At 39.9% G+C, this 24196-nt stretch overlaps 3 protein-coding genes and 1 pseudogene across 3 annotated transcripts; 2 read left to right on the top strand and 2 right to left on the bottom strand.

Annotated features, from left to right (window-relative positions):
- Positions 1-2454: 2454 nt before the first annotated feature.
- On the bottom strand, positions 2455-4929 carry LOC134622763 (glucose-6-phosphatase catalytic subunit 1-like). The gene is made up of 5 exons (XM_063468121.1): positions 4660-4929; positions 4460-4569; positions 3817-3919; positions 3386-3501; positions 2455-3227 (listed from the first exon to the last, which is right to left on the bottom strand). The coding sequence occupies exons 1-5, from the start codon at positions 4890-4892 to the stop codon at positions 2725-2727; spliced, it is 1065 nt and encodes a 354-aa protein (XP_063324191.1). The 5' UTR covers positions 4893-4929; the 3' UTR covers positions 2455-2724.
- A 1079-nt stretch (positions 4930-6008) lies between these two features.
- LOC134622764 (glucose-6-phosphatase catalytic subunit 1-like) lies at positions 6009-8196 on the top strand (annotated as a pseudogene).
- Positions 8197-12030: 3834 nt separating this feature from the next.
- LOC134622765 (proteasome activator complex subunit 3-like) lies at positions 12031-19530 on the bottom strand. The gene is made up of 10 exons (XM_063468122.1): positions 19386-19530; positions 18854-18886; positions 18190-18252; positions 15667-15771; positions 15520-15568; positions 15329-15447; positions 14884-15020; positions 14707-14761; positions 13329-13415; positions 12031-13238 (listed from the first exon to the last, which is right to left on the bottom strand). Exons 1-10 carry the CDS (start codon positions 19425-19427, stop codon positions 13158-13160), a joined length of 771 nt encoding a protein of 256 aa, XP_063324192.1. The 5' UTR covers positions 19428-19530; the 3' UTR covers positions 12031-13157.
- Positions 19531-19707: 177 nt separating this feature from the next.
- Positions 19708-24189, top strand: LOC134622762 (next to BRCA1 gene 1 protein-like). Its single transcript, XM_063468120.1, has 9 exons — positions 19708-19803; positions 20160-20222; positions 20315-20333; positions 21350-21372; positions 22560-22742; positions 22946-23023; positions 23126-23349; positions 23470-23589; positions 23793-24189. The coding sequence occupies exons 1-9, from the start codon at positions 19708-19710 to the stop codon at positions 24094-24096; spliced, it is 1110 nt and encodes a 369-aa protein (XP_063324190.1). The 3' UTR covers positions 24097-24189.
- The last annotated feature ends 7 nt before the right edge of the window (positions 24190-24196 follow it).

Consider the following 24196-nt stretch of genomic DNA (forward strand, 5'->3'; position numbering starts at 1 on the left):
CGACACTATATATCAAGTCCTCTAAGAGTACCCGCATTACATATTCAAACATCAAGCAAAAGTATCAATAATATGCGTGTTTTAGCTGGGACTTTAATATTTACCTGCATCTCTCTGTCACACACACCTTTCCTTTGAGCGTCCAGACCTCCCGTGTCTGAGAGAGATGGAGTTAGTGGGTATTAGGAACTGCGTGAGCGCATCCATGTGCGTCATTGAGAATGTGACAGACTCAGTGATTGCATCGATTCTGAGAGCTTGTTGTTCTCATTCCTGATTTTTTTTAAGGCACAAATTTGCCAATGACAAGCCAGCAACCGTCTTTGTCTCTTTATGTCTGCACGGATGCTTAGCAAAACTCTACCGCTTTGTGATAGCGGCCAAATTCTTTTAAATTAAATTTTCTATCAATCTTTACGCATTTTTATGCAACTGCAGCAAATCTCACTTTACTTGGTGTTTTTCCTCTTGTGTCCCACTTAACTGTTCATCAGGCATGTCACGTGTGTATTATGCAAAACACAGAATGGCAAATATTGAATGTTCAGTGTGCACTTTCGGCCCCGTGTGCCTGACGGGCCCACAGACACGGGTATGACGTGGGAAATCGCTGTCATCACTGCAAGTCGAGATAACGGATCTGAGTTAATTATTGATATCATCCCAAAATGTTATCTTTATCATATGAGGTTATACAACAGCCAAATGGGACACGGGGTCTCTGGAGGGGACGTGAGGACGAGCGAATATATTCTTGATGTATTCAACATCAGGTCTGTTTTTCAGTGTCCAAGATTTACTGCTTATCTGATCCCATAGGAATCCAATAATAGAGCAAAGCTGGAAATGTCTTTAAACAGTGAGCTTTTATTTGTGTCTCTGGCAAAAGAGGGGAAAAAAACAACAAAGTTGATGAAGTCTCATGTCAGGTATTCAGCTTCTTCTTAACTGTATTAAATTCCTATGGATCTATTATAAGTCGATGTAAAAACATATTAAAAAACTGTCCAATTGTATGCTAGTGCATGCATTTTTCTCCACTATAGGCTAATTTATCAAACTATATTGTTTGATTTGCATATCCAAATGGAGGCAGGATAGAATAAGTACATGTAAGTACATTTAAGTACTTAGTACTTTCATTTCCATCTACTTTAAGAATTTACTTAAAGTAGATGCTATGATTCAGAGAAAAATATTGCATTTTAAACAACATTATATATTGGAGTATTAGAACTGTAGTTAATGTAAAAATAAGAATGAATAAAATGTAACCCATTTAAAAAATGTCTATGTGTGTGTGTGTGTGCAAATATAACAATTTTCTGTTGTTTTTTTCTAATAAAAAAGTAAGTAAGCATTTTAAAGTTGTATGTAATTGGTAATTCATTAAATTTACTTTTATGTCATTTCAGCTTTTATCGTTTTGTTGTTTTATTGTCTAAACTTTATTCTCTTCTTTCCTTTTTACTGTTTTAGTAAACAGATTAAACCAGGGATGTCAAACTCATTTTACATCAGGGGCCACATACAGCTCATTTTGTTCAGTAAAACTACATGATAAATGTGTATAATGACAGAAAGACGTATGGATAGTTCATTGCACTGCCCTGTAATTATAAAATATAAAGTTTTTTGTTAGTTTACTGTGAATAACAGGAACTTTCCCATCATTTAATTGTTTATTATTTTGGTGTAGGATGAATGACAGTGAGGGTAGGAAGTCTTTATCAATAGGAAAAGCTGTAAAACATGAAAATACTGAACATACTTTTTAGTATTAAGTTTAAAATCGATACATTGCTTCACATTATCTGAAAACTGTCCACTTGGCTGGATTTGAGTCTTCACCAGGCCAATTATGGCCCTGGGGCCTTATGTTTGACACCCCTGGATTAAACTGATGAGCCCCTTTTAATATTTGCATATGTATTTTTATCTCTGCACCTACTGTACCTTTCATTTCTGCACATATAGTATATTTTATACTGCATATGTGTTATTTATTGTTGGTTACTGCTTTCTTTTCTTTAAGCACTGATGTGGGACAGTACACCAATTTCATTGTACTGTTGTACAGTGCATGACTGTGCAACGATAATAAATTGCAAATAATGAGTTAAAAGTGTTTGTTTTCTGTTTATTTTCTTTTAATTGAGATTATTCTGAATATTATTCTTATTGTGTGATTTTTTAAAAAAAAAAAAAAGAAAGCTGAGTATCTGAGTAAAATGGAATAAATCTAAGTCTTAGTCTAAGCGGAAGAAAATGGTCATTAGTCAAGTATTAAAGGTACATTCCAGTAATAGAACATTTTTAAAAATGAACCAAGTCATTTTTTTTACATTTACAAAATTTTTATTTAAAAATATTTCAACAGTCCCAAAAATACTTTTAATGACATTGAAAAAATACATTACTAATACAGTTAAAATACTATACTGAAGTCGTGAATGACCGTCCAGGACAAGCGTCATTATCGTGTTGTCGCATATTCAAAATAGTTCTTTGTGAATGTCACTGGGCATCCCGGATAGTGCTTTCACTTAGTGTCACACAATGTTCAAGGTTCAGTGTCCAAATAACACAAAATGCATTTTCCTGTTGATCTCAAAGCTTTTCCTGAGGATCACGTGGCCGTGTGGATAAAACAAGCACCAAAGGAATGTGTTTTAATAGGAAGAGATTTCCTTTTCATTAGTCTTTGTGATATGAAGTTGGTGCTCACACTGCCTTTTTGTTGTGCTGGCTCAGAGATCGGTTCACGCAGTATGGGATGATACTGACAGTGACCAGTGGCACAGTGGCACTCTTGCAGAATGACAGCAGGTAGAAGAGGGCAGCGGTATGTGTGGGAGGCTTGAAGGAGTCAAACAGGTGCAGCAGGAGCAGAGAGCTGATGATGCATCCTGCTTTGACCAACGGGCTGCTGCTCTTTTTGGTTTCGGTGTAGAGGGGGGAGTGCAGGCCCAGACCCAGGCCAAACAGCGTGCCCATGTTGCGGAGGAGGCTGGCAAAAGGCGTGGTGTCCAGGTGGACCCACTCTGGTCTGATGCACCACTTCTGGGCTTTCTCCATGGTCCACAGCAGGTCCACACCCAGAGCTTTGAGCAGCACATAGAAGCCAACAGCGAAGGAGGTGAGGAACAGAGTCGTGTAGAAATACTTCTTCATGCTGGCGCTGTAGATCCACTGAGTTCTGTTAAAGGCCTCAGCCACAATCATACCTAGAAAACAATGACCCACATTAGGAAAGCAGAGGCGAACATTTTGCGTTACTTATCATACCACTGCAGGCTTAATAACTGACCATATTTCTGACTATATATTTTACTGAACGACTGAGGCATAGCCAGCCATTCACTGAAACTGTAAAAATACTCACCTGTGATAAGACCAGCGATGACCTGGTGGGGGAAGTGGGCAGCAATAAAGACCCTAGAGAGGCAGACACACACCTGGACCCCACAAAAAAGTGTCCACAGAAGAGCCTTCAGATACCTGTTGAAGTACAAATTCACACAGCTTAGATTCATTGATTTCCAGCAGCTCGAGATTACATGAAAGAGAATCTTTTGAAGCACTGTGACAATAAACACAGTTATTCTTCTCTTATCATGAGAACTTCAGCTGCCTGCACGTCAAAACAACCCGTGTTTAACACCCTGTTTTCAATCAATACTTCTCAGAAGTCAATGATCAACCCCAGCACGAAGAGATAGTGTGTCCAGAGCGATAAGCTCTGAATGGAGAAAAATGGTAAACAACACCAAAATCGGCAGGGCCAAGAAAGGAAAAATAAAGTTACAGACTCACCACTGACTGTTTGTGGATTTGTTGCTGGTCATGATGGCGAGGATCGAGGTCACCAGGGTGTAGTAGACTCCTGCAGCTCCCATAGCATGGCCAGAGGGGCTGCCTGGGTAACACAGACAGAGGGAGGAAGGCAGTTATTAACATGTGGGCCAGAGCAACCTGCACTGCTCATTCATTCACTGTTGTTTTTAACCTAAGTAATAAATGAATGAAAAAGATAGCCACTATTTTATTTTAACTTTATTTTAAACAACTCAATAAGCTCATATGTTTGGCTGCGGTCCAAATAACCTAACTGCAAATAACATAACATGCATGTTTATGGACTGTGTCACAGGGGAAACATGCAAACTCCACACAGAAAGGCAGACGGAAACCAGAGGATACAAAAGAAACGTTCTTTCTGTGATATGTACGAATTAAGCACAATATCACCTGACAGCATTAGGTCTTTATCTTGAGGATGAGTGCCAAGATGTAGAACTTTAGAATGATAATTTATTTGATTTGGCCAATTTACTTCAAAGTAAAGTTCAGGCAGGAACACATGCAGAGCGAGAGGAGCTGTGGGCTAATGGGAGTCGGTTTATTTTTACCCTCACGCAAGTTAATGCAGCCGTGCATGAATAGTGGTGTCTCTCACCTGGTCCAGTCTCACAGGTCATTGGGTACTGCTCGATGTGAGGGGGCACGGCGTTTGCATAGTAGGCTGTCTCGTGGACCCACCAGTACGGCCTCTCTCCAAACAGAATCCTGAAGAGGACAGCAGAAACATGCATTTAGTTACCATCTAAAAAAAGCTTATTTCACACGATTATATATCAGTTAAAAAAATACGCTCACCATTTGAACACTAAATTAAGCCAGTCTCCGATCACAGCCACCCAGATCAGCTTGATGCCCACTGAAGCCCGCAGGTGAAACCAAAGGGGGAAGAAGATGAAAAAGGTGTTCCTCAGATCAGCCGCCCAGGAGACCCAGAGAAACAAGCCCTGGGCATCTTTGTAGTTGGTCTGCAGGTAGTGGGTGCTGCTCACCCCGAAACCCTGCACGGCGTCCATCATGGCATTAAGCATCTTAGCGTTAAGAGGAAGAAATCTCAGTCTAGTGATGTGTGAGTGGAAGAACAGAGAGTGCTGTTATCAGCGAGACAGCTGGCTGTTTTTATAGCGAAGGGACCCACTACCCAAACGCATGCACACGCTGATCTTTGGACCTTACGCATGTGTAATAAAACACCGGGAGTCACTAGAGTTTGGGAGGCATGTCACACAAACAAGTTGGGAAGATAACAGGAAAACAAAACGTCAATCGTCTATCTTAGAATCACTGTACAGAGAGAGTCACAGGAGAGAGGGAGCCAATCGATCAGTGGCTGTCCTCCTCAAGTGTGACCCAAATTAAACACTTTGCAGAGAGATTTTTTTTCTGCTGACCCACAGACTATTTTTAAATGTCATCTTCATCTTCTTCAATTTTGTCCACGTGGCTTTGACTTTGGCATTAATAAAGGATAGCCGTGTTTTTCATATTTCCCTTCTTACAAGTGCACATTCTCACTAATAATTTATCAGTTATGTCATTGATTTTTTAGTGAAAACATGCCGCCGTTCAGAATGATGGAGTAAGCCATTTCTATATTACATAAGGAGATCAATGATTAAATGAGTGAGTTTGGGATGAAACAAAGCTGATGAGATAGTTGGTGACAAAACAGAAAAAGAAAAAAAATAGATAGCAGGTGGAACATAAGGTACTGCACTCTTATGAAATAAAGGTCTGGTGGGGACATCTGCACAGATTAGCTCATATTTTGTTCTGTTTCCAGAGACATGTTTATGAAAAGTTCAAAACCAATTTTGTTGTTTCTCACATTGGGGTTCAGGCACAAGTAGAGATAACGGGTCTTTGCTAGAAGTCTGCAATCTGTCCATGGGTAGCTGCTGCTTTCTGTTACGATAGCTTTTAGCAGAGGGGGCCCCCTGAGGTGTAAAGGTTAAGTGACCTGTCTGCACTGTCGCAAAGTTAAACAAACTTGCTAGCCTTGAGTAAAGTCCAGTGGGAATCATTCAGTGGAAGAACGGACAGGACGGCCTCAAAGAGCTTTGCTGAAACCTAACCAAGAAAAAAACCAATAAAGAGACAATATTTTCATAGCATCATCCTCAGAAAGAGGTCTGGGTTGTGATATCATGGATCTTCTACACAGCTGGGGCGTTGAGCTGGCTGTCTATCTGCAGACCAGATATGGCAAATATGAAGGTTTGTTCGATCTGGCATCCACAGTGGCCGATCTGCACACCACGTCTTCTGGTTGTTCCCGATCTGGTTCCACCTGCGGAGGGACACGGCACTCAGGCTCATCTGGGTGGCTGTCATCGGAGACTGGCTCAACTTGGTCCTAAAATGGTAACTGGGTGAAAGAGTCCAACTTGAACTAACTTAAAACTTAAACATTAAAAAAAGGAACAGTTGCATGATTTGTTTCCTGTTTTTTTTTTTTGTTTGTTTGTTTGTTTGTTTCACTGTGGCAGGGTTCTATTTGGGGAAAGACCTTACTGGTGGGTTCATGAGACCAAGTTTTATGGAGCAGGACCGGCCCCTTCACTCCAGCAGTTCCCCATCACATGTGAAACTGGACCAGGTAGAGCTCACGACAGGCATGCGGACCGCATGAAAACTGAATAGAACTAGTCTGTCATAATAGAATGATAAGATTTATCTGGCACAGTGCACAATTAGTCTGATAAATACTCCAGTATATCATTGCCAGATGATAGCTGTAACAATTGGCAACTGTACACGACTTTCTGTGAATGGGTATGACTTTAATGGTGATAAATAGGTAATAAACTTGTAGTGCCTTTTATCTTGCTCCAGTTTCTTTGAGAGATCTCTGTCCTTATACCTAATAGTAGAAGGGAAGGTAACAAGGTGCAAGTGTTTTTCTTGGGTGGGGGGTACTGTAATTTTAAACATGTGTTATGTATGTATTAACGTTCTGGAAACTGAAAAAAAAAAGATAAAAGATAACAACAACTTTCAGCAAAATATGACATATTCAAACCCCCTCAGACTTGGTATTGCGCTTACTCTGGTCACCTGCAAACACAACTGCCAAGTCTGACGAGGATTGGTCGTCACGATAGATGAAGAACCGACTGATTGGTTTTCACTCTAAATTAGTAAATACTAAGCCCAGTTTCTTTCTTTGCAGGAAGTCCTTCAGGTCATGCCATGGGTGCAGCTGGTGTCTGGTATGTGATGGTAACAGCGCTGCTCTCTATTGCAAGAGAAAAACAGTGCCCCTCGTTGCTATACAGGTGAGTCTGTGTTAATACAATCACCTTTTCTGGCTCTCTGGGGTCTTTAGGTTCTGTGCACCTACAATCAGTGTTGTCCCTGTCAGATTTTTGTATATAGGCCTGTGGATGCTAATGGGCCTGGTCGAGCTGGTGGTATGCATGTCCAGGGTCTACATGGCTGCTCACTTCCCACACCAGGTTATTGCAGGAATCATTACAGGTCAGTCCATCTAAAGAACTCTAGTCGATAAAGTGTTGACTTTTACAAGGACTTTGATGTGCAGAATTTTCATAAAAACATTTTGTGAGGGTTGGAAATTAAGTTTACTGAGTTATTATGTAGCCTACAACTACCAGTAGCATATTTTTAGGAGCAAATGCTAAAGATCAAACAAAGAAATATTGTAGAAGAAGAATTAAAATATGGCTCAGGTGTAAATGCAATGGCAAAATTACAAAAATATGATATATATCTTAGACCATTTTTACTTCAAATATTTTTTATTGAGTGTACATGTTACACATTGTCCCTGTTTAATAAACCACCTTGTCTGTTTTCATCTTAGGCACACTGGTAGCTGAAGTTGTTTCCCAGGAGAAATGGATCTACAGCGCGAGCCTGAAGAAGTACTTCTTAATTACCCTCTTCCTCACCTCCTTTGCTGCTGGCTTTTATGTGCTTCTTAAAGCTCTGGATGTGGACCTGCTGTGGACCATGGAGAAAGCCCAGAAGTGGTGCATCAGGCCAGAGTGGGTTCACCTAGACTCTGCCCCCTTTGCTAGCCTCCTGCGGAACATGGGCAGCCTGTTTGGTCTGGGCCTCGGTCTGCACTCACCGTTCTACAAGACAACCAAGATGAAGATTATGAACGCCCCTTTCAGGATTGGATGTATTGTCATCTCTGTATCCCTGCTTCACCTGTTAGATGGATGGACATTTTCCCCTGAAAACCATATGACTTTCTATGCCCTTTCCTTTGGTAAAAGTGCTGTTGCACTTTTGATCCCAACTACTTTGGTGCCTTGGGCTCTCAGCAAGATTTACCCTGTAAAGACAGAAGGCAAAAACTTGTAGCTTTAAGGCAACTGGAGGATTAATGTTCTATATTTACAAGGATTCTTACTTCTCATTTTTAATAGACATGGATTAAGGCTCATCTGTACTGTTCACTGTTTTTTTCTGTTTTAATCTGGGTCTAGGTTAACTCCATATCTAGGAAACTTGCTATAGAGTTTTTGGAACATGTCTGAAGATATTGTGCTGGCTTTGTTACCATTTAGGAGCAGAGGGAAGAGGCTACTTTACTGATTGGAACAATAACATTTAATTGGATGTTACCATTCCCAGAATCTAGACTACTTAGGGACAGAAAAAGGACGTAGACACCCACCTAGCACTTTCAGATAATTGCTGTAAAGCTCACTGATAGACCACATTTGCTCAATTTGACCGTCCCCTTCACGGTATGAGCAGTAAAGGGTAAAAGTAAAACACAAAAAGTCATCTTAAACCTTTGTTGTTGTTGTTGTTTTGGATATGCTAAGCTAAGCTCAATCTTTCCTGGCTCTACAAAGTGCTAGCAGCCTTCTAATTTAGCTGGGTTTAAGTAAAATATGAACATTTTTCTACAAATGTTTTCTACCAATTGTTTTTTAAATGGTCTTATTGGAACTTCTGCTACAATTATTACAATTAACCTCCTTGAAACTGAATAATGGTTTATTTTTGTCCATCAAATTACATTTAGTCATGTTTTCATGTTTAGAATAACTGTCTTTTCAGTGTCTGTAATATTGTAAGCTTCTTTAACATCCACAGTATATATGAGATAAAGATTTTTACACATACACACAGCCACCACCTCAGCAAAAAAATAGTATTTTTTAAACAAATAAAAACTGTTTCTTGTGATCATGTTTTCGTGCTTATTTGAGAAATGCGGTGCAGCCCTGGCAGTTTTCTCAGAATGTCTCAGACTGATACTGATTAATTCTCTGGCCAGAACAACCATTAAATATTAACCAGAGCATGCTCCACTCACTCGGCAATCCCACATAGTGACACTGCCTCGCACCACAGCCATGCGCTTTCAAAGGTACATGAAGGGTCAAGGGGCAGAAAGCGTTGCCGACAACACGTGGGCCTCATAAGGCTTTAAAAATAGAACCTTGTTCAGGTGACGAACTATCGAAGCAGCTTTGGATGTATGGTACTGAGATCAGCAGGATTGCAAACAAAGGTCACTATCATATTATCACAGACACACCTCTATAAAACTGCTAATTACATTGTGAAACTGCAACGTAAAGTACAACTGAATGCAATCATAGGTCACCTAAAGTTGCTGTGGTAATGAGAAAAAGCAGGAAACTGAAGGTGGTCGCTGTGGTAACTTCGCTGGACATGAAGTCCTGCATCAGATAACTTAGATCTCGTAGATCTAAACATCATGGAGCCAGTCTGGGATTACATAAGAAGACTTAATCCACCAAAGAAGCGTTCTTGGAAGAGCTTGGAACAACCAAACTGTAACATAGCTTAATAAAGCAGATAGAGACTGCCATTATATGGCATTGTTTTTGAGAACAGCCCCATGTTATCTTGCCTAAAAGGTTTGACCAGCACTGCACTGTTTTACAAAATAAATCATACTTAATCTTAACAGGGCCCAGTGATTATCACGACACATCCCACCAGCAAACACCAAGTGCCCCTTTTTTGATCATTTTATCTCATTTTCTTCTTACGCTGTTCTAGTTATTTCCGGTTCTTATCTCAAGAAGCTATATGGGAGTTCTTTGTACAGGTATGCTGCATTGCGTTTGCGTGACTAGGAGGCAGGGGGACAGACAACTACGTCAGGGACGTTGAGTAACTGTTTACATTAGTTTACAGTCACAATAGTCAGCTCGCCTTGGTTGTTCTCCTCAATTCTGATGTACAGATCAGATCTTATCACTGTTTCTTGCAACTTTTGGGAAAACAAACATTTTTGCTTCGTTTTAGTAATAAAAAATATACTATATTATGTAGATGGGAGGCTGAGCTGTAAAACTATCGGCTGTTTGAGATTGAGGAGGGTGTTAAAGACACACCGGAGGGAAAATGGAAGAGAAATTAACTTTTGAATTTTATGCATGGCATACCACACATAGGATGCATCTGGGGCAATTTCACTAAAGAAACACTGACATGCAAACTAGGAGTGCTAAGAATTGAACTGTTAACCTGCTGTGCATGACCTGCTCTAATTTTGCAGACTTTGCAGATCACTGAATATATCTTCTCATCCTCACATAACCTTTGCTATATTTACTTAAAGATGCAGCTCTGGACCAAATAAATAAATAAAAAGAAGTGTCGGCATAAAAGGTGCTTAAAAAAACATGCCTCACAAATATGCATAGTCTAGTCTGATCAGTGAAGTCCTTCATGCCCCTTGTCAGCTTTTCAAAGTTAAGAAAAGCATTAAACTTTGGGTATTAGTCTAACTGCAAAGAGTGCAAGTGTGCGAGACTTACCTCTGACATATACAATTCCCATATTATGCCTTAAACCTAAAACTAGCACCAAATTAATACAAACTGAACTAATTAATCAAAACTGAACAGAAGTAAAAACAATACCACAACAATACCAAAGATTTAAAAAACTAATGACAAACACAAAACTGTAACTACATCTCTTCCCCTCTCTCTCTGCCTGCTTTCCCGTCTAACTTCAGTGTCTCTCTATCAATAAAGGCTAAAAAATGGCATAATAAATAATTTAAAAAACAAAACATATGCTTTGTGTCACGGGGCGTTCTCCTGCTAGAAGCAACCATCAGAGGATGGGTCACTGTGGTTATAAAAAGATGGACATGGTCAGAAACAATCCTCAGGTATTGATTACATCACCACCGTCAACCTGAACCGTTGCCATAAGGTAGGCTGGATCCATGCTTTTATGATGTTTGCACCAAATTCTGACCTTACTATGTGCAGCAGAAATGCAGCAATGTTTTTCCAGTCTGTGAACTGTAGCCTCACTTTCCCAATCTTGGCTGACAGGAGTGTTGACCAATGTGATCTCCTGCTGTTGCTGCAGCTCTTTAATATGTTCTTCTACCTGGTTATGACAAGGAGTTATTTTAGTTTCTTTTCAATTCTCTTCTGAACTTTGGCATTTTGTCCTATAGAACTGCCGCTCACTGGATATTTTCTATTTTTCAGTCATCATCTGTAAACATGAGGTGGTTGTGTAGGAACCTCCTAGCAGTCAGCACTTTCTGAAATACTCAGACCAGCCTGTGTAGCATCAACATTCACATTCAAAGCTGCTTAAATGATCTTTCCCCCCCATTCTGATAATCAGGTTGAACTTCAATTGGCTATCTTGACCATGTCTGCATACTTGAAGGTGTCGAGTTGCTGCAATGCAGTTGTCTGATTAGATATTTCTCCTAACGAGAAGTTGAAAAAGTGCGCCTAATAAAGTAGCCAATTAATCTATAATATCATAATCTGCTGGTTAGTTAAATTTTAGGAATCAAGTTTTGAGTTGCTTAACATGAGAGTAAAGTTACCTCAAAACTTTCCTATCTGACACCCATTCAGTGCAATCCCATTAAGCACCACTTGACCTTTAATTTTTAAACTGTGGATTTGCTTTTATATATATTTGGGATGCTGACTTCTGTGTGAAATAAATGCACATGGGACAAAGGATTTGATATTTAAACACACAAAAGTCGGGACCTTTACACCTTGGCTTAAACTAGCAAGCACTTACAAGCCACAGCGACATCTGCAGGTCAAGAGGGAACATTGTATCCATGTCACACCAGTATTTGATGTTTTGCTTCAAATTTCAAAACCAAACAAACAAAAAAAAACCCCTACAACATGCCTCCAAATGTCTTATCAAAAAACAGTCTTTTATTCAATACAATGAGTGCTCCAACATAAAAGAAGCTTTTGACTCATGAATTTTCACTGAAATCATTTAAGCCCACGACTTAAAACTTGCATCGTTTTCATATTTTGTGATATCTACACGTCGCAATGTGTAACATTCGCAGAACAAATTAACAGCATGTTTTGCATTTCCTATGAACCACTGTACTGATGATGCAGCAGGAGTCCAATATAAGACAAAATAATTAAAACAACAAATGGGCAATAATGACAAACCACTTTGCTCTGAATATTTAAGAGCTACAAATGAGGCCGTTCACGAGGATCTGAGGACAAAATGTTTAATTAAAATTAAAAAATACAAAGCGCTTTTTGATATCAGAAGCCCCTTTCAGACATGCACTTTTCAAATAAACAGCCATCTTAACTTTACCGAGCCAGACTGCTTAACATTTTTATTCACTCTGCAAAATCCTGAATTCATGCGGTAGCAGAATGGCATGCGCAGGTCCTGAACGGCAACAAGACCATTTTAATAGTATTTTATCTCATCGGCACCACTTAAATCATTCTTCTGGGATTACTAAACCAGGAAAAAGTTTTATCCTTTCCAAGCCCGAGTGGGAATGACGGGGTACAGCTCCTTGCACATACACAGAGAGGCCCTGCACTCAGAAAGAGATGCAAGTGTGGTGACACTTCACCGCTTATACGGATAATACTAGCTGCCACATATTGCATGCACACAAGAACTTCTCTGCAAATTACGAACAAACATGAGGAACATTAACATAAAATTGATGAGTGCATGACAGACTGCCATCAGTTTAATAGCAATGATATCTGGCGCACGTCTGAAAAGGGCTTATGATCTGTCTCCCCATTTTCTGAGTGAATACTCTTCAAACGGTTTAAAAACAATATTTTACAATTAAAACAAACAAAACAAAACATGTGTCCATCTATAGAAGCTATGTCTTTGTATTGGGCTGTCTTGATTGTATTGGAGAAGGTGAATGTCTAGCTGTAGTCCTGCGGACCAGGGCCCGGCTACTGTAGCTCAACAGGCATGGTGAAGAGACGAGGGGGCAGACGGCGTGGGGTGGGTGGGTGGATGCTGAGACAGCTGGATGAACATCAGTACAAAGCGTCAGCATTACTGCTTCGAGGCCTCTTGATCTTCTCGATGTTCTTCAGGATCATGTCATGTAACGTTACCTGGAAACAAGCAAACATATCAGTTATTCTGCTTTCTGAATGCAGGCAAGTATAAATAGATGCTGATAAATAATGAAGGCCACAACATACGTATTGATTTCTGAGCTCCGAAACGATGATTTTCAGACTGATGTATTCCTTCTCGTCAATCTCGGTTACTGTGCGCCGATAGTCCTCCTGTTTAAAAAAGTTGATTCTATGTTTATTTTTAATTGTACATCTTCTTTTAAATATAAAACAGAACTGCCGAAGTCAGTGGAAATGGGTGCAGATAGGCTGAGTTTGTCATTTCACTAAAGGATAATTGATAATAAGAACTTTCAATTCTGCAACAAGACAATTTTTAATCAACTTTTATTTAACCACGATGCACCTTGAGATTAAAATCTTTTTCAAGGGTGACCGATTCATAGAGTTTTAACAGAAACAGGCAAACACATAAGAGCTTTAAATTCTTCCAGATATACAAACACACTCTGCTTTAAACTCAGCAGCACTTACATCTGCTCCTTTCTGTGAGGAAGAACACTGCCACAGCCTTTACAAAAAGACCTTGAGTGGGCCACTGGTTTGGATGTTAATGATCTAACTGTCAGAAACTGACTCCATGAGGGTGGCATGAGGGCCTGGTGTTCTTCAGTGGGACCTGTGCTCACCGACCAGCACCGTGCAGGGAAATCGACTGAGAACACCAGAACTGGCAGGTCCTCCCTGGCACCCTATTCTCTTCAAATGGGCGCAGGTCTACACTGAGCACATGTGACAGACGTAAAGGAGTTGAAGCTCATCTTGTTTTTTGCCTCTCCAGTGCACCTGCTGTCACTTTCATTTACACCCAAGCACATGATGGTTTTACAATGATTTCTGATTCACAACTGGACAAACTGAATTCCCTGAAGTTTAAACTCTTTTGTTTTAATCTATGTTCTCTTAATTTTCTGCAGAGAAATACTGACATTTTTATTTTTATTGGTTTTTTTTTTTTAAGGACACAAAGTTAGAGCAGTTTGCCAAAACTTTAAATTCTCTCCACACAGGATATAAATTGAACCTTTCTGACAAAAGTAACAAATTGTAAATGAGCAAGGTGTTGTACCTTTGGCGCTAGCTGCAACTGGCTGCTATACATGTTGTAAACCACTAGATGTCATCGTTTACAGCCTAAAACCAAAGACCACATATTTTTTAAAGGCTTTCTCTTTTTCTCTCAATATTTCTTATAAAACCCAAATAGTTATTTTACAGCCTTAAGTGTATAGGTTAATTATCCCAAATGTACAAATCATCTGTAATCCTTCTCTTCTCCTTTTGTTTATATGTATAAAGGAAAAACTCTTAATTGAAAGAAATTGTTTTTTTAAAAAAAAAAAAAAGCAAATAGTTAATTTCTCAGCATTTGATAGACTTTGACATCTATAGTACAGCTTATATGGCTTTTTACTTTCTAGTACTTAAGCTATTCACTTACCACGTGTGGATATTTTGCTATTTTAGAAACCAGCTTTGCCCTTGTGATGTAGTATCTGGAGGTACAGAAGAAAGACAAAGATGGTCTCTTAATATGAAAGCGACTTCACATTTTAAAGACAAATCCCAAAGCTGGGATGTTCATATGAGATTGGGATTTCTGCAAGGTTCTGCAAACCTTGATATCTGGTCGAGGTAAGATGCAGCCTCCCCTTCAACTGTTCTGAGTTCAGCTACTGTCTCCTCCTGGATTGACACCCCAAAGTTGTTCCCATCCTCTATCCTGGGGATGAGGAGCTGAACCCACATTTTAACCTGCAGAAAGAGACAAATATAGATAAGAAAAGAGGATGCAACATCTGACAAGTAAACACTTACGCCAACAGTATTTTAGCTGATGCTGAGCATGTGATAGTCATCTTATAAAAAGAAAAATTCAATACCCTTTGCTTGTTTTCAGTCCCGACTCTTAAATCTGTGCCTTGCTTCTCCTGTTTCATTAGTAAGCCTTCATTTGTCACACATTCCTAGCTTTGTTGTAAGTTCATGGCTCCTTGCTGGGTATGCCAAATGGCCAAAATAACTTACTTACTTAGATGAAAGACTTTAGAGCTCTTACTTACTGTGTTACATTTTTCTATGAGTGTCCTGATCTCGGGCTTGACCTTTTCAATAAGATCAACAAGGTTTGCATTGCTCTTCATCATCCCATCAGGCATGACAAAGACCTTGGTGCCAGTCACTGATAAAGGAGTAAAAAGTTAAAAATACATAAAATACAGACTAAATATTCAGCTAGCAAAACTGTACTTACCCATGTCATCCGCACTTCCATCCTCCAGCTTCCTCTTTTTGGCATTTTGCTGTGAGAGAGATGCAACAGTTACGAACAACTTCTCATCCTTGCCTCACCAACAGTTACTGTAACCATACGAAATCGAACTCTAAAATGTATCCTCACCGCTTCTAGTCCGTCGTGGAGATTTGAGAACAAGATGGGATCTGGCACTGGCAGATTTATGTCTGAGTGAATTTCCTTCAGTTCAGTGATGTTTATGCTTGGATCCTGAAAAAAAATGAGAACATTAGTTGTCAGACATGGTACAAATATAAATATACAGACATGGTAAGAAGAAAGCACATCTGCTGCCAAATCTAATCTATTTCACATGTCAGGACATCAAAAAAGATGATCTAGAAGGTTTGAAAAAAACAGATGAATACAAACACAGAAGAACTACATATGACTTATGTAGTGACATATACAGTAATGTCCAAGACTTCATATGATTATATCATTATGTAGTCAACAATAACCAAGCGATAGGACAGAAGCAGTGTGAGGAAAAACTAAGAACACACCATGATTCAATAGCTTGTAGAACCACCTTTAGCAGCAACAACCTGAATGGTTTTCTGTATGATATCAGTCTCTTACAGGAGGAATTTTGGCCCACTCTTTATATGCTGCTTCACTTCATTAAGGTTTACAGGTATTTACTAATACACAGTCTCATAAATCCCTGCCACACAAAACACCTTATTCTCTCTTTTTCACTCATTCTGTTGAAGATCATTGGCTTTTGTGACCCAACTTTAGCTGTTAAACAGATGGCCTCACATCTGAATTTATTTTAGGACAGAGAGGAGTTCATGGTCGCCTCTGTGACTGGAAGGTGGCCAGGTCCTGTGGCTGAAGAGCCTTCTCCCAGCAAATCTTACAAACAAGCCATACTAGTCCAGTCTTTAATTGTGCTGTCATGCACTTTAACATTTCACATTCTAACTGAGGCCTGTAAAGTCAGAGATATAACTCTTACAAAAATTACATCTGAACATTGTATAGTGTGACCTTGAGTGCGAGTTGACAGTGATTATTACCAGCCATTTCAATGTTTTCCTCTTGTGAGCAACCTACCTCACTGGAAAATGATGGACTTCAAATTGTTTGCTTTTATAGAGATGTTTATGTTTGCTGATGACCAGTTAGGGTTAGGGGGTTAGGGTTACTGGCTGTTACTATTTTAATTCTGGACAACTGATAAAGCAGGGCTCGCAAAATTTCAAAATCCCTGGTAGCCCTTCAGGCAGGCACTCGTCAGTTTTTGGTAGCCCAAAATAAATTTAAGTAGCCCGAATTAAAAAAAAGAGGACAATTTTTTGATTGATGTTTTGTTTCCTTTACAATATTATACTTTAATGTATAATATTGTAAAGGAAACAAAACATCAGTCTAAAAATATTTAAAACACAAATTACAACCATCAACTCAAATATTTGGTTCTAATTGAACAGAAATTTCTATGAGCTTGCAAGAACTGTGTAGAACATGAATCAGTCTGTGTCAGATCCTGAATTTGAAATTTCCACTGAAATCACGGGTAAGAGGCAAGTGGAACCAAGATCTAGGACATTTGCTTTTTAAAGTTTGCAAAGACTGCTAAATTTTGCCAATGGTAGTTCACTCTTTGCAACATAGCACGCTGTTCTAAACAGCTTTTTCAGGACTTCTTGTTATGCTTGGTTTATTTTTAGTATGTTTTTTGCAATTGGTGTTTGTTCTGGGAAAGATACTGCAGACTGAGCAATAATGCATTTCTTGCATTTCTCATGGGTTCTGATGGGGTCTTTCTTAAAATGACTGGTCCCAGTAACAAAGGCGCTTGTCGACTCAGAAATCGAGGGAAACTCACAACACACCCGGCAGAACATTATGTTATTTAGCTCGTCATATTCCAGCCACATAAATTCTTTTGTCCATGAAACCAAAAAAGCTGCGCTTTCCTTTTGCCTCATAGTCTGATTTGTCATAACTTTTCCGTTTTGTGGTAGGCTTTTCTTTGGCTGCCCCTTCTTCACCCTGACCTGTCTTGTTTGACTCTGCAGAACTAAAATACCTGCGTAAATCCATCTGCTTTTACACACGTACTTACATAACGGTCAGCAATTCTCTGCGCAATCAACCTCTATCACATGTTTAAGCTTGCTGCAGGAGATTTCACTTGTCATGTTTGATAGTAAGCTAACGATTGATAAGACGATGCCAGAGGAATTGGTACGCAATTAATCTGTGACTTACCAATCAGTGCTGCTGCTCTCTATACACAGTTCGCGCTATCGCAAAGTGAAAGTGAAAGCAAAAAACAAGCGCAATTCAAACGCGATTTCAATGTGTCACATATTGACAGTGGCTCATCGATGACATAATTACTCAGCTACATTTGTGAAAGAATGCAAAAGCATTGACATATCTTTCCTTCCTATGATAGCCCGACGGGCAGGGCGGAAATGGATTTTGGTAGCCCGACTGGAAAAATCGCTAGCCCCGGGACGTCGGGCTAGCGATTTTGCGAGCCCTGTAAAGACTGACTAACAGATAATGAACTTTAACGCCAAATAATACATTGGAAGGAATGAGTTTCAACTATCCACAAAGATTTAAAATTATGCCAACTTTATTTAGCTGAATGTACAATTAACTGACCTTGAGGAAATGGTCAAGTTCCAGTAACTTCTTTGGGAAAAAATTGGCGACTAGATCCTCTGCCTGGAAGAAATGTGCAGTGTTAGTGGAGTCTTGGACATCACAGTCATAATAGGTGTGTATGAAACTGTGCTCACCAAATATACACATTTAGCTATACATATATAGAAACATCTATATCTGTGAGCTTGCGCACTAGCTACACATCAGAAGGTTGGTAGATTTATCCCCTGTTCCTCCACTACATGTGTTAATGTATCCTTTGCCAAGATACTAACCCCAGTTGTCCCCAATCCATCAACTGGGGTGTGTGTGTGTGGGTGAGTGTGTGTGAATGTCAGATAAACAGTGCTCAAGTACAGATAAAAATGCTGTTTGAATGTGTGTGTGTGTGTGTGTGTGTGTGAAAGAGTGCAATTGGGTGAATGGGGCTTAATAGAAAGTGCTTTGAGTGCTCAAATAGAACAAAAGGTGTATTACCAGTACCAGACTGGTGTTTCCCCCTTTAGTAAGTTAGATTTAATTTACTCATAGCTGGACGCAGGCTTCCATTAAATAAAGAAGCAGACTTTACGCCTTAACTACAGGCCCCTAAAGGCTCGCTATGAGCCAGGATAAACTCTGCATGTATATATTTAATTTACAACGTAAGACAGAGACTTACTTCTGCGGTGATACGTTCCTTGAAAGCAGCGACCTGTAAACACAAACAGACGTACGAGAGTTTGAATACCAAAAAAAAAATACTCATTTTACGACAGTAAACTTTATTTTGGTCCAGTTTTAAACACATGACCGGGTCATCAGTGTGAGAGACAACCTCTAGCATTGGTAACTCAACGCCGGTGTGAACGGCAGCTGGCTGAGTTAGCTAACTTGGTGGCTCAGGCCTTCTTCAGTGCATGTGGTCGTAGTAGCAGCAACCATTTTCCCAGCACAGGGGGCTGTAAATCAAACTTCATCTAGATCCCCGTTACGCTTAGCGCCACCCTGACACCACACCTGGGGAACGGTTTGACAGGTGTACTGCAGTAGGCGGGAAACAAGAAACCGGTTAGCCGGTAGCTGCTCTTAGCCTGGCCTTATCCGAGCTCCCACATCATGCTACTAAATGTGGCTAACATGCTAGCAAAGAACATGGCAACAACAACACGCAGTATAAACTCAACTGGAATTCACAAAAGGCCAAACCTCACCTTGGTTTTAATTTCACTATCCACCTTGAGGAGTGAAGACATCTTATGTAGTCGAATATGAGCAGAACGATTGTCCCAACAGCATTCAATTCACCTGTAAACGTGTGGCTTATCACTTGTCTGCCACACTTCGTGAGCTTAAAGATGACGACAATAAACATGCGACGGAGGCGGTGTTGCGACTGCGCTTGCGCGCAACGTCACCGTCTTTTTCTAGACGCAGCTGACGATGTAAACAAGAGAAAACATCCGAGGGCAGCGGGGCTCACACAGGCCGGGTTTCACGCAAATGATAGCCATTAAGCACCCATAGACGGTGGACATGGGGCTCCCTGTTACTATTAAAGTCAATTTCCGGGGGAACGTGAAGAGGTTTCTGGCTCAGGATATGGATAAATTGGAGTGGGAAGCTGTTGAAGTCTGGGGTAAGCAGCTAGCAGAGTCTTGGCTAAACGCTGGCGCAGTTTAGTGAAAAAGTAGGCCTAGACGTTTTGGCCTAGACATATAAACAGAGCTCCCAAAGGATAATCGATGTTGTTACGACAATAACAATAATGTATTTGTAAATAATATTTTTTAAGCCAACCGGAGCTTTACAAAATATAGGCACACAAGTGAGGACGTGCTCAGTTTGATTTAAGGTTACTACATATGTATAATACAGTATCCAGCTGTGGAGGTCTTTCTCACTGACTCAGACATGGTTCATGTTTTTCCTAACACGTGTGAGGAGAAAAACTGAACTGTTCTCAATTGTTCTGCGTTACTTTTCAGATCAAAGCATCATTTGGGATCAACCACTTTCAAGTGAAATACTTTGATGAAGACAATGAAGAGGTAAGGGATTGTGTACATAGTAGATTTTCAGTGCTAATGTTTTGGCAGAGTCCAAGTTCAGTTTTTAATTTTTCATTTACCTTATATTTCAGATTTGCATAAACAGTCAAGGTGAGGACAATATTTAATTACTTGTTTTCTATATATTTTATGTTGAATATGTTTAGGTTTAGGTCTTCCTTCAAAGGTAAATCACCAGGACTTTGTTAAAAATATATGTAGCCAGCATTTGTTTAAAGCTTGGTTTAATATACTCAAAATTCAAATACATGTTTGATTATCAGATGGCTGAAAAATATCATGAAAAAGCACAAACCTCTGTTAACTAAGATAACAAAGACTCTTTTCCCTAACTACATCCTAACCCATTATGCTTACATGCATAGTCACCCCCTAATGACCTGTTTTTTATTCAGGAAAGCTGTCCAACTGATAGATTCCTAACCTGATATGGATCTATGATAGATAATATTGGCATTCATAACATGTATTGTAGAAATTATGTCAAGTCCTGTCTTCAGAATTTGCTTTGGTGGTACATTTACCTAAATACAGTGGACTTACCAACAGCTAAACCGATGTGAACCATTGAAAGGCCATGCAAAACATGTGGTCCACACAAAGGTGTTAAACAGAGACAAAAGGTAACACAGCAGGGGCCTGGAAGACAACAGTGGGGTGTTAAGATCAAAGACATTTAAATGCACAGGTAAAACAAATGGGTAATTCTATTGTAGGCTCAAACACTCCATGGTGGAGGCAGCTGCCTTTTGGTTACAGGGATTGTGATCAACATCCTTTTCTGCGTTAGTTATAAAAAATGTGTGTCGCTCAAACCGGTTTTGTATGCATTGTGTTGAATACTCACAGCTCTGCCTGCAGGACATGTAGCATAATATGCATAACAGTAAACAATGATGTGTGGAGTCAAGCTGTGTCTTTTAAGTTGTTAACTGGTTTTAAGATACATTGCTGGAAAGTTAATACATTTGGAACCTACATTTTTTAACCCTTACTCCTGGTGTACCCCTACATGAACATATCAAAATACCAGGGAAAAATACAGATTTGAGTCACAAAATGTGAAGTTATTTATTGTTTGTTTGTTTGTTTTTTTCCCCCCACAGATGAATATGAAGAAGCCATCAAGGTACTGTAGCAGTGCTAGGTTTAAACAGAAATGACAGAGTGATAGCTTTTGTTACTGTAGAGCAGTGATTCTCAAACTTTTCAAAAAGAGTACCACCTCATAAAATATATGGCTCTTAAAGTACAGTAGTATAGGGTTACTTAACAGCATATACAGTTTACACGAGACAATTTTATTTATTTTATGAATGTTATTTATTTTAACTGTCATGAACAGGATGTGACAAGTGATAATACTAACAACTGTACTGCATTAAAACATTAACAGCAGGCGGGATATCCAATCTTTAAGTGATGACGTGATGAAACCTGCTTCTGGGTCTAAACTACTCTGCGTTTATTAAGGCTCTTGTGTTTTTGTTGTGTATCTTGTTCTATTTAATCTGAACAAGCCCCTAAAAATGGCATTGATCACTGTCAGCCTCTCTCGGTTATATCACCCCTGTTCATTTTAAAGCTCAGTTTTTAAAACCTTACCGTGTAACTACAGCCCAGCCCATGCAGCAGTATATTAATGACTAACCTCGTATTTTGGATGGATTATCTCAGTCGTTCTCCTGACTGAAGTTTGGTCCATTTACAGCATCCTGCCATGTGATTGCATTTGTCCCAACCCATCGGGAACCCTCACGTTAACTTTTATCAAGTGGAAAAAAAGTTAGCGTTCAGCCTCCAGTTTCACTGTGTTTATATTATGCTAACATAGCTGTGTCGCTGGCCATCATTATGTACCAGCTAGCCCAACTTCAGTAACCCTAAAAACGTCGCTGCTGTTTAGTTTTCTGTCTTCATTTATGTCGGAAGTGATAGCAGAACTATTTTAATTTTTCAGAAATCTTTCAATCAGAACATGGTATATTATTCAATCTTTAAAAAAAATTGGAGACTTCACATGTACCACTAGAGGGAGCCCACATACCACAGGTGGTATGCGTACCACAGTTTGAGAACCACTGCTATAGTATATATCCTTACATAGAGAACTTGCACTGTAAAACTACACTTAAGACATAAACAACACAACTGTGTCCTTAATTAGACTACTAAAGCTATAGAAGAACAAATGGTGAAAATAACAGAATATATGTGCAGTATATGTACTATGCATCTGTACACACATCACGTTGCTACTGTGTGTTCTCATGTCACTTGACTGCGGTTTGCATTCTATGCTAATTCTCCATGCAGAGTGCAGAGAAGCAGGGAAACCAGTTGCACATGAATGTGTACAAGATGAAAGGACAGGCCTGTGGGGGCCCACTGAAGACTGAGGTGAAGGAGCTGAAAGGAGACCTTCGACCCGCTCCTCCTTACCCCTCAAGGGTTAAAACAGTGGACAAAGGCACGCAGGTCACCCCTGAGCGAGAAGCTGTAAGTAATTCTACTCTTCCCCCCAACTTTCTTCTCCCTATAGATTCTCACATGTGCAGTACCTTTGAAATCATTTTAATAAAGTTGGTGCCTCAAGTCAGTTAAGTTTTTGTGCCTGTTGAGGAAAAGGTTTGTGCTTATTTATTAAAAGCTAAAATCTCTGATTTTGTGACTTAACTGAAGAATGGTGTATTTTCATGCAGGTAGCAGTAAAAGATAACAAGGGGAACAAACCAGATGATGAGCCCCCTCCTATGTGGTTTAGATCATACATGGAGAAGGTAAAATTTAACCGCTGCTGTGAAGCAGTAGTTTTACATTGAACATTTTATTTTTGATTTGCGATTAAATAAAATACTGTGCTCTGCTTCTGTTTTTCATAGTTTAAGGATGAGGTGGTAAAGGAGGTAGTAGAAAGAATGTGCAGCGACTTTTCTGTCCAGTGTTGTACCCACAAATCCCCTGAAGGTCCCCCTGAGGCAATTGGGGCTATTGGCGGTATTATGGGACCCAAACCAGGCCCCTCCACCTCGAATGGATCCCTTGGCTACACCCCAAACTGCAGCAGCTGCAACAAACTCACCTCTGAAGGAGCCTACAAATGCAGGTATGCATGAAATTAACTCTAGTCATCACAACATTGTTTTTAACCATTTGTACATGCTTGTTGTTTTTTAAGTAGCTGTGTAAATGTTTACATTAATGTCTTTGTTATTTTCCCCGCCAGCGTGTGCCCATCCTGCATCCTGTGTGAGATGTGCAGACATAGCCATGACCCTAGCCACAACCTCGTGAGAACCAAGACACCTCTCTCCATCCCAGAACATGGAATGTCAGGAGAGTTAAGGTAAACAACCTAATCTGAGGATAACTCTGCATTAATGAAGGAAAATATGAATAGAAACACACACAAAGTGGGATTGTAAATTATTCTTGCAGCTAGATTACTGTAATTAATGACTTATCAATGGGAATTTTGATGATTTTGTTTTTGGAAAATAAACATTTGATAGTCCACAAATAGGTGTTCCTGATGACATTTTAAACCAGGTTCCCAAGGCGAGGAGACAGGACAGTGCGCAAGGCCGAACGACAGCGCCTCAAAGCAGAAAGAAGGCAGCTAAGAGCCGAAGTGAAGGAAATCAAGAAGAAACTGAGACTGGAGAAGAGGGGGCTGCAGTGGAGTGGGCCCTCTACCTCAGGAAGAGCCACTCTGACAAACATGGCCTCCACATCCACCCAGGTCCCTGCCCTGTCCCCTCCTACTGCCTCAGACACAGCCTCAGGTCCAGCCCCAGCCCAAGGTCCCATCCCTGCCCTGGTCCCTGAACCCCAGGCCTCCAGTCCAGAGTAAGAGCCACCTCGGAAGAGCGTCCGACAGTGCTGGGTACCTTGAACCCAGCATGGATGCAAAAAAGTCTTTTTTTCCAAGAAAAGAAATGAAAATATGCCAT

Source organism: Pelmatolapia mariae, unplaced genomic scaffold (genome assembly GCF_036321145.2).
Source record: "Pelmatolapia mariae isolate MD_Pm_ZW unplaced genomic scaffold, Pm_UMD_F_2 NODE_ptg000196l+_length_24196_cov_1, whole genome shotgun sequence".
Taxonomy (NCBI): Eukaryota; Metazoa; Chordata; class Actinopteri; order Cichliformes; family Cichlidae; genus Pelmatolapia; species Pelmatolapia mariae.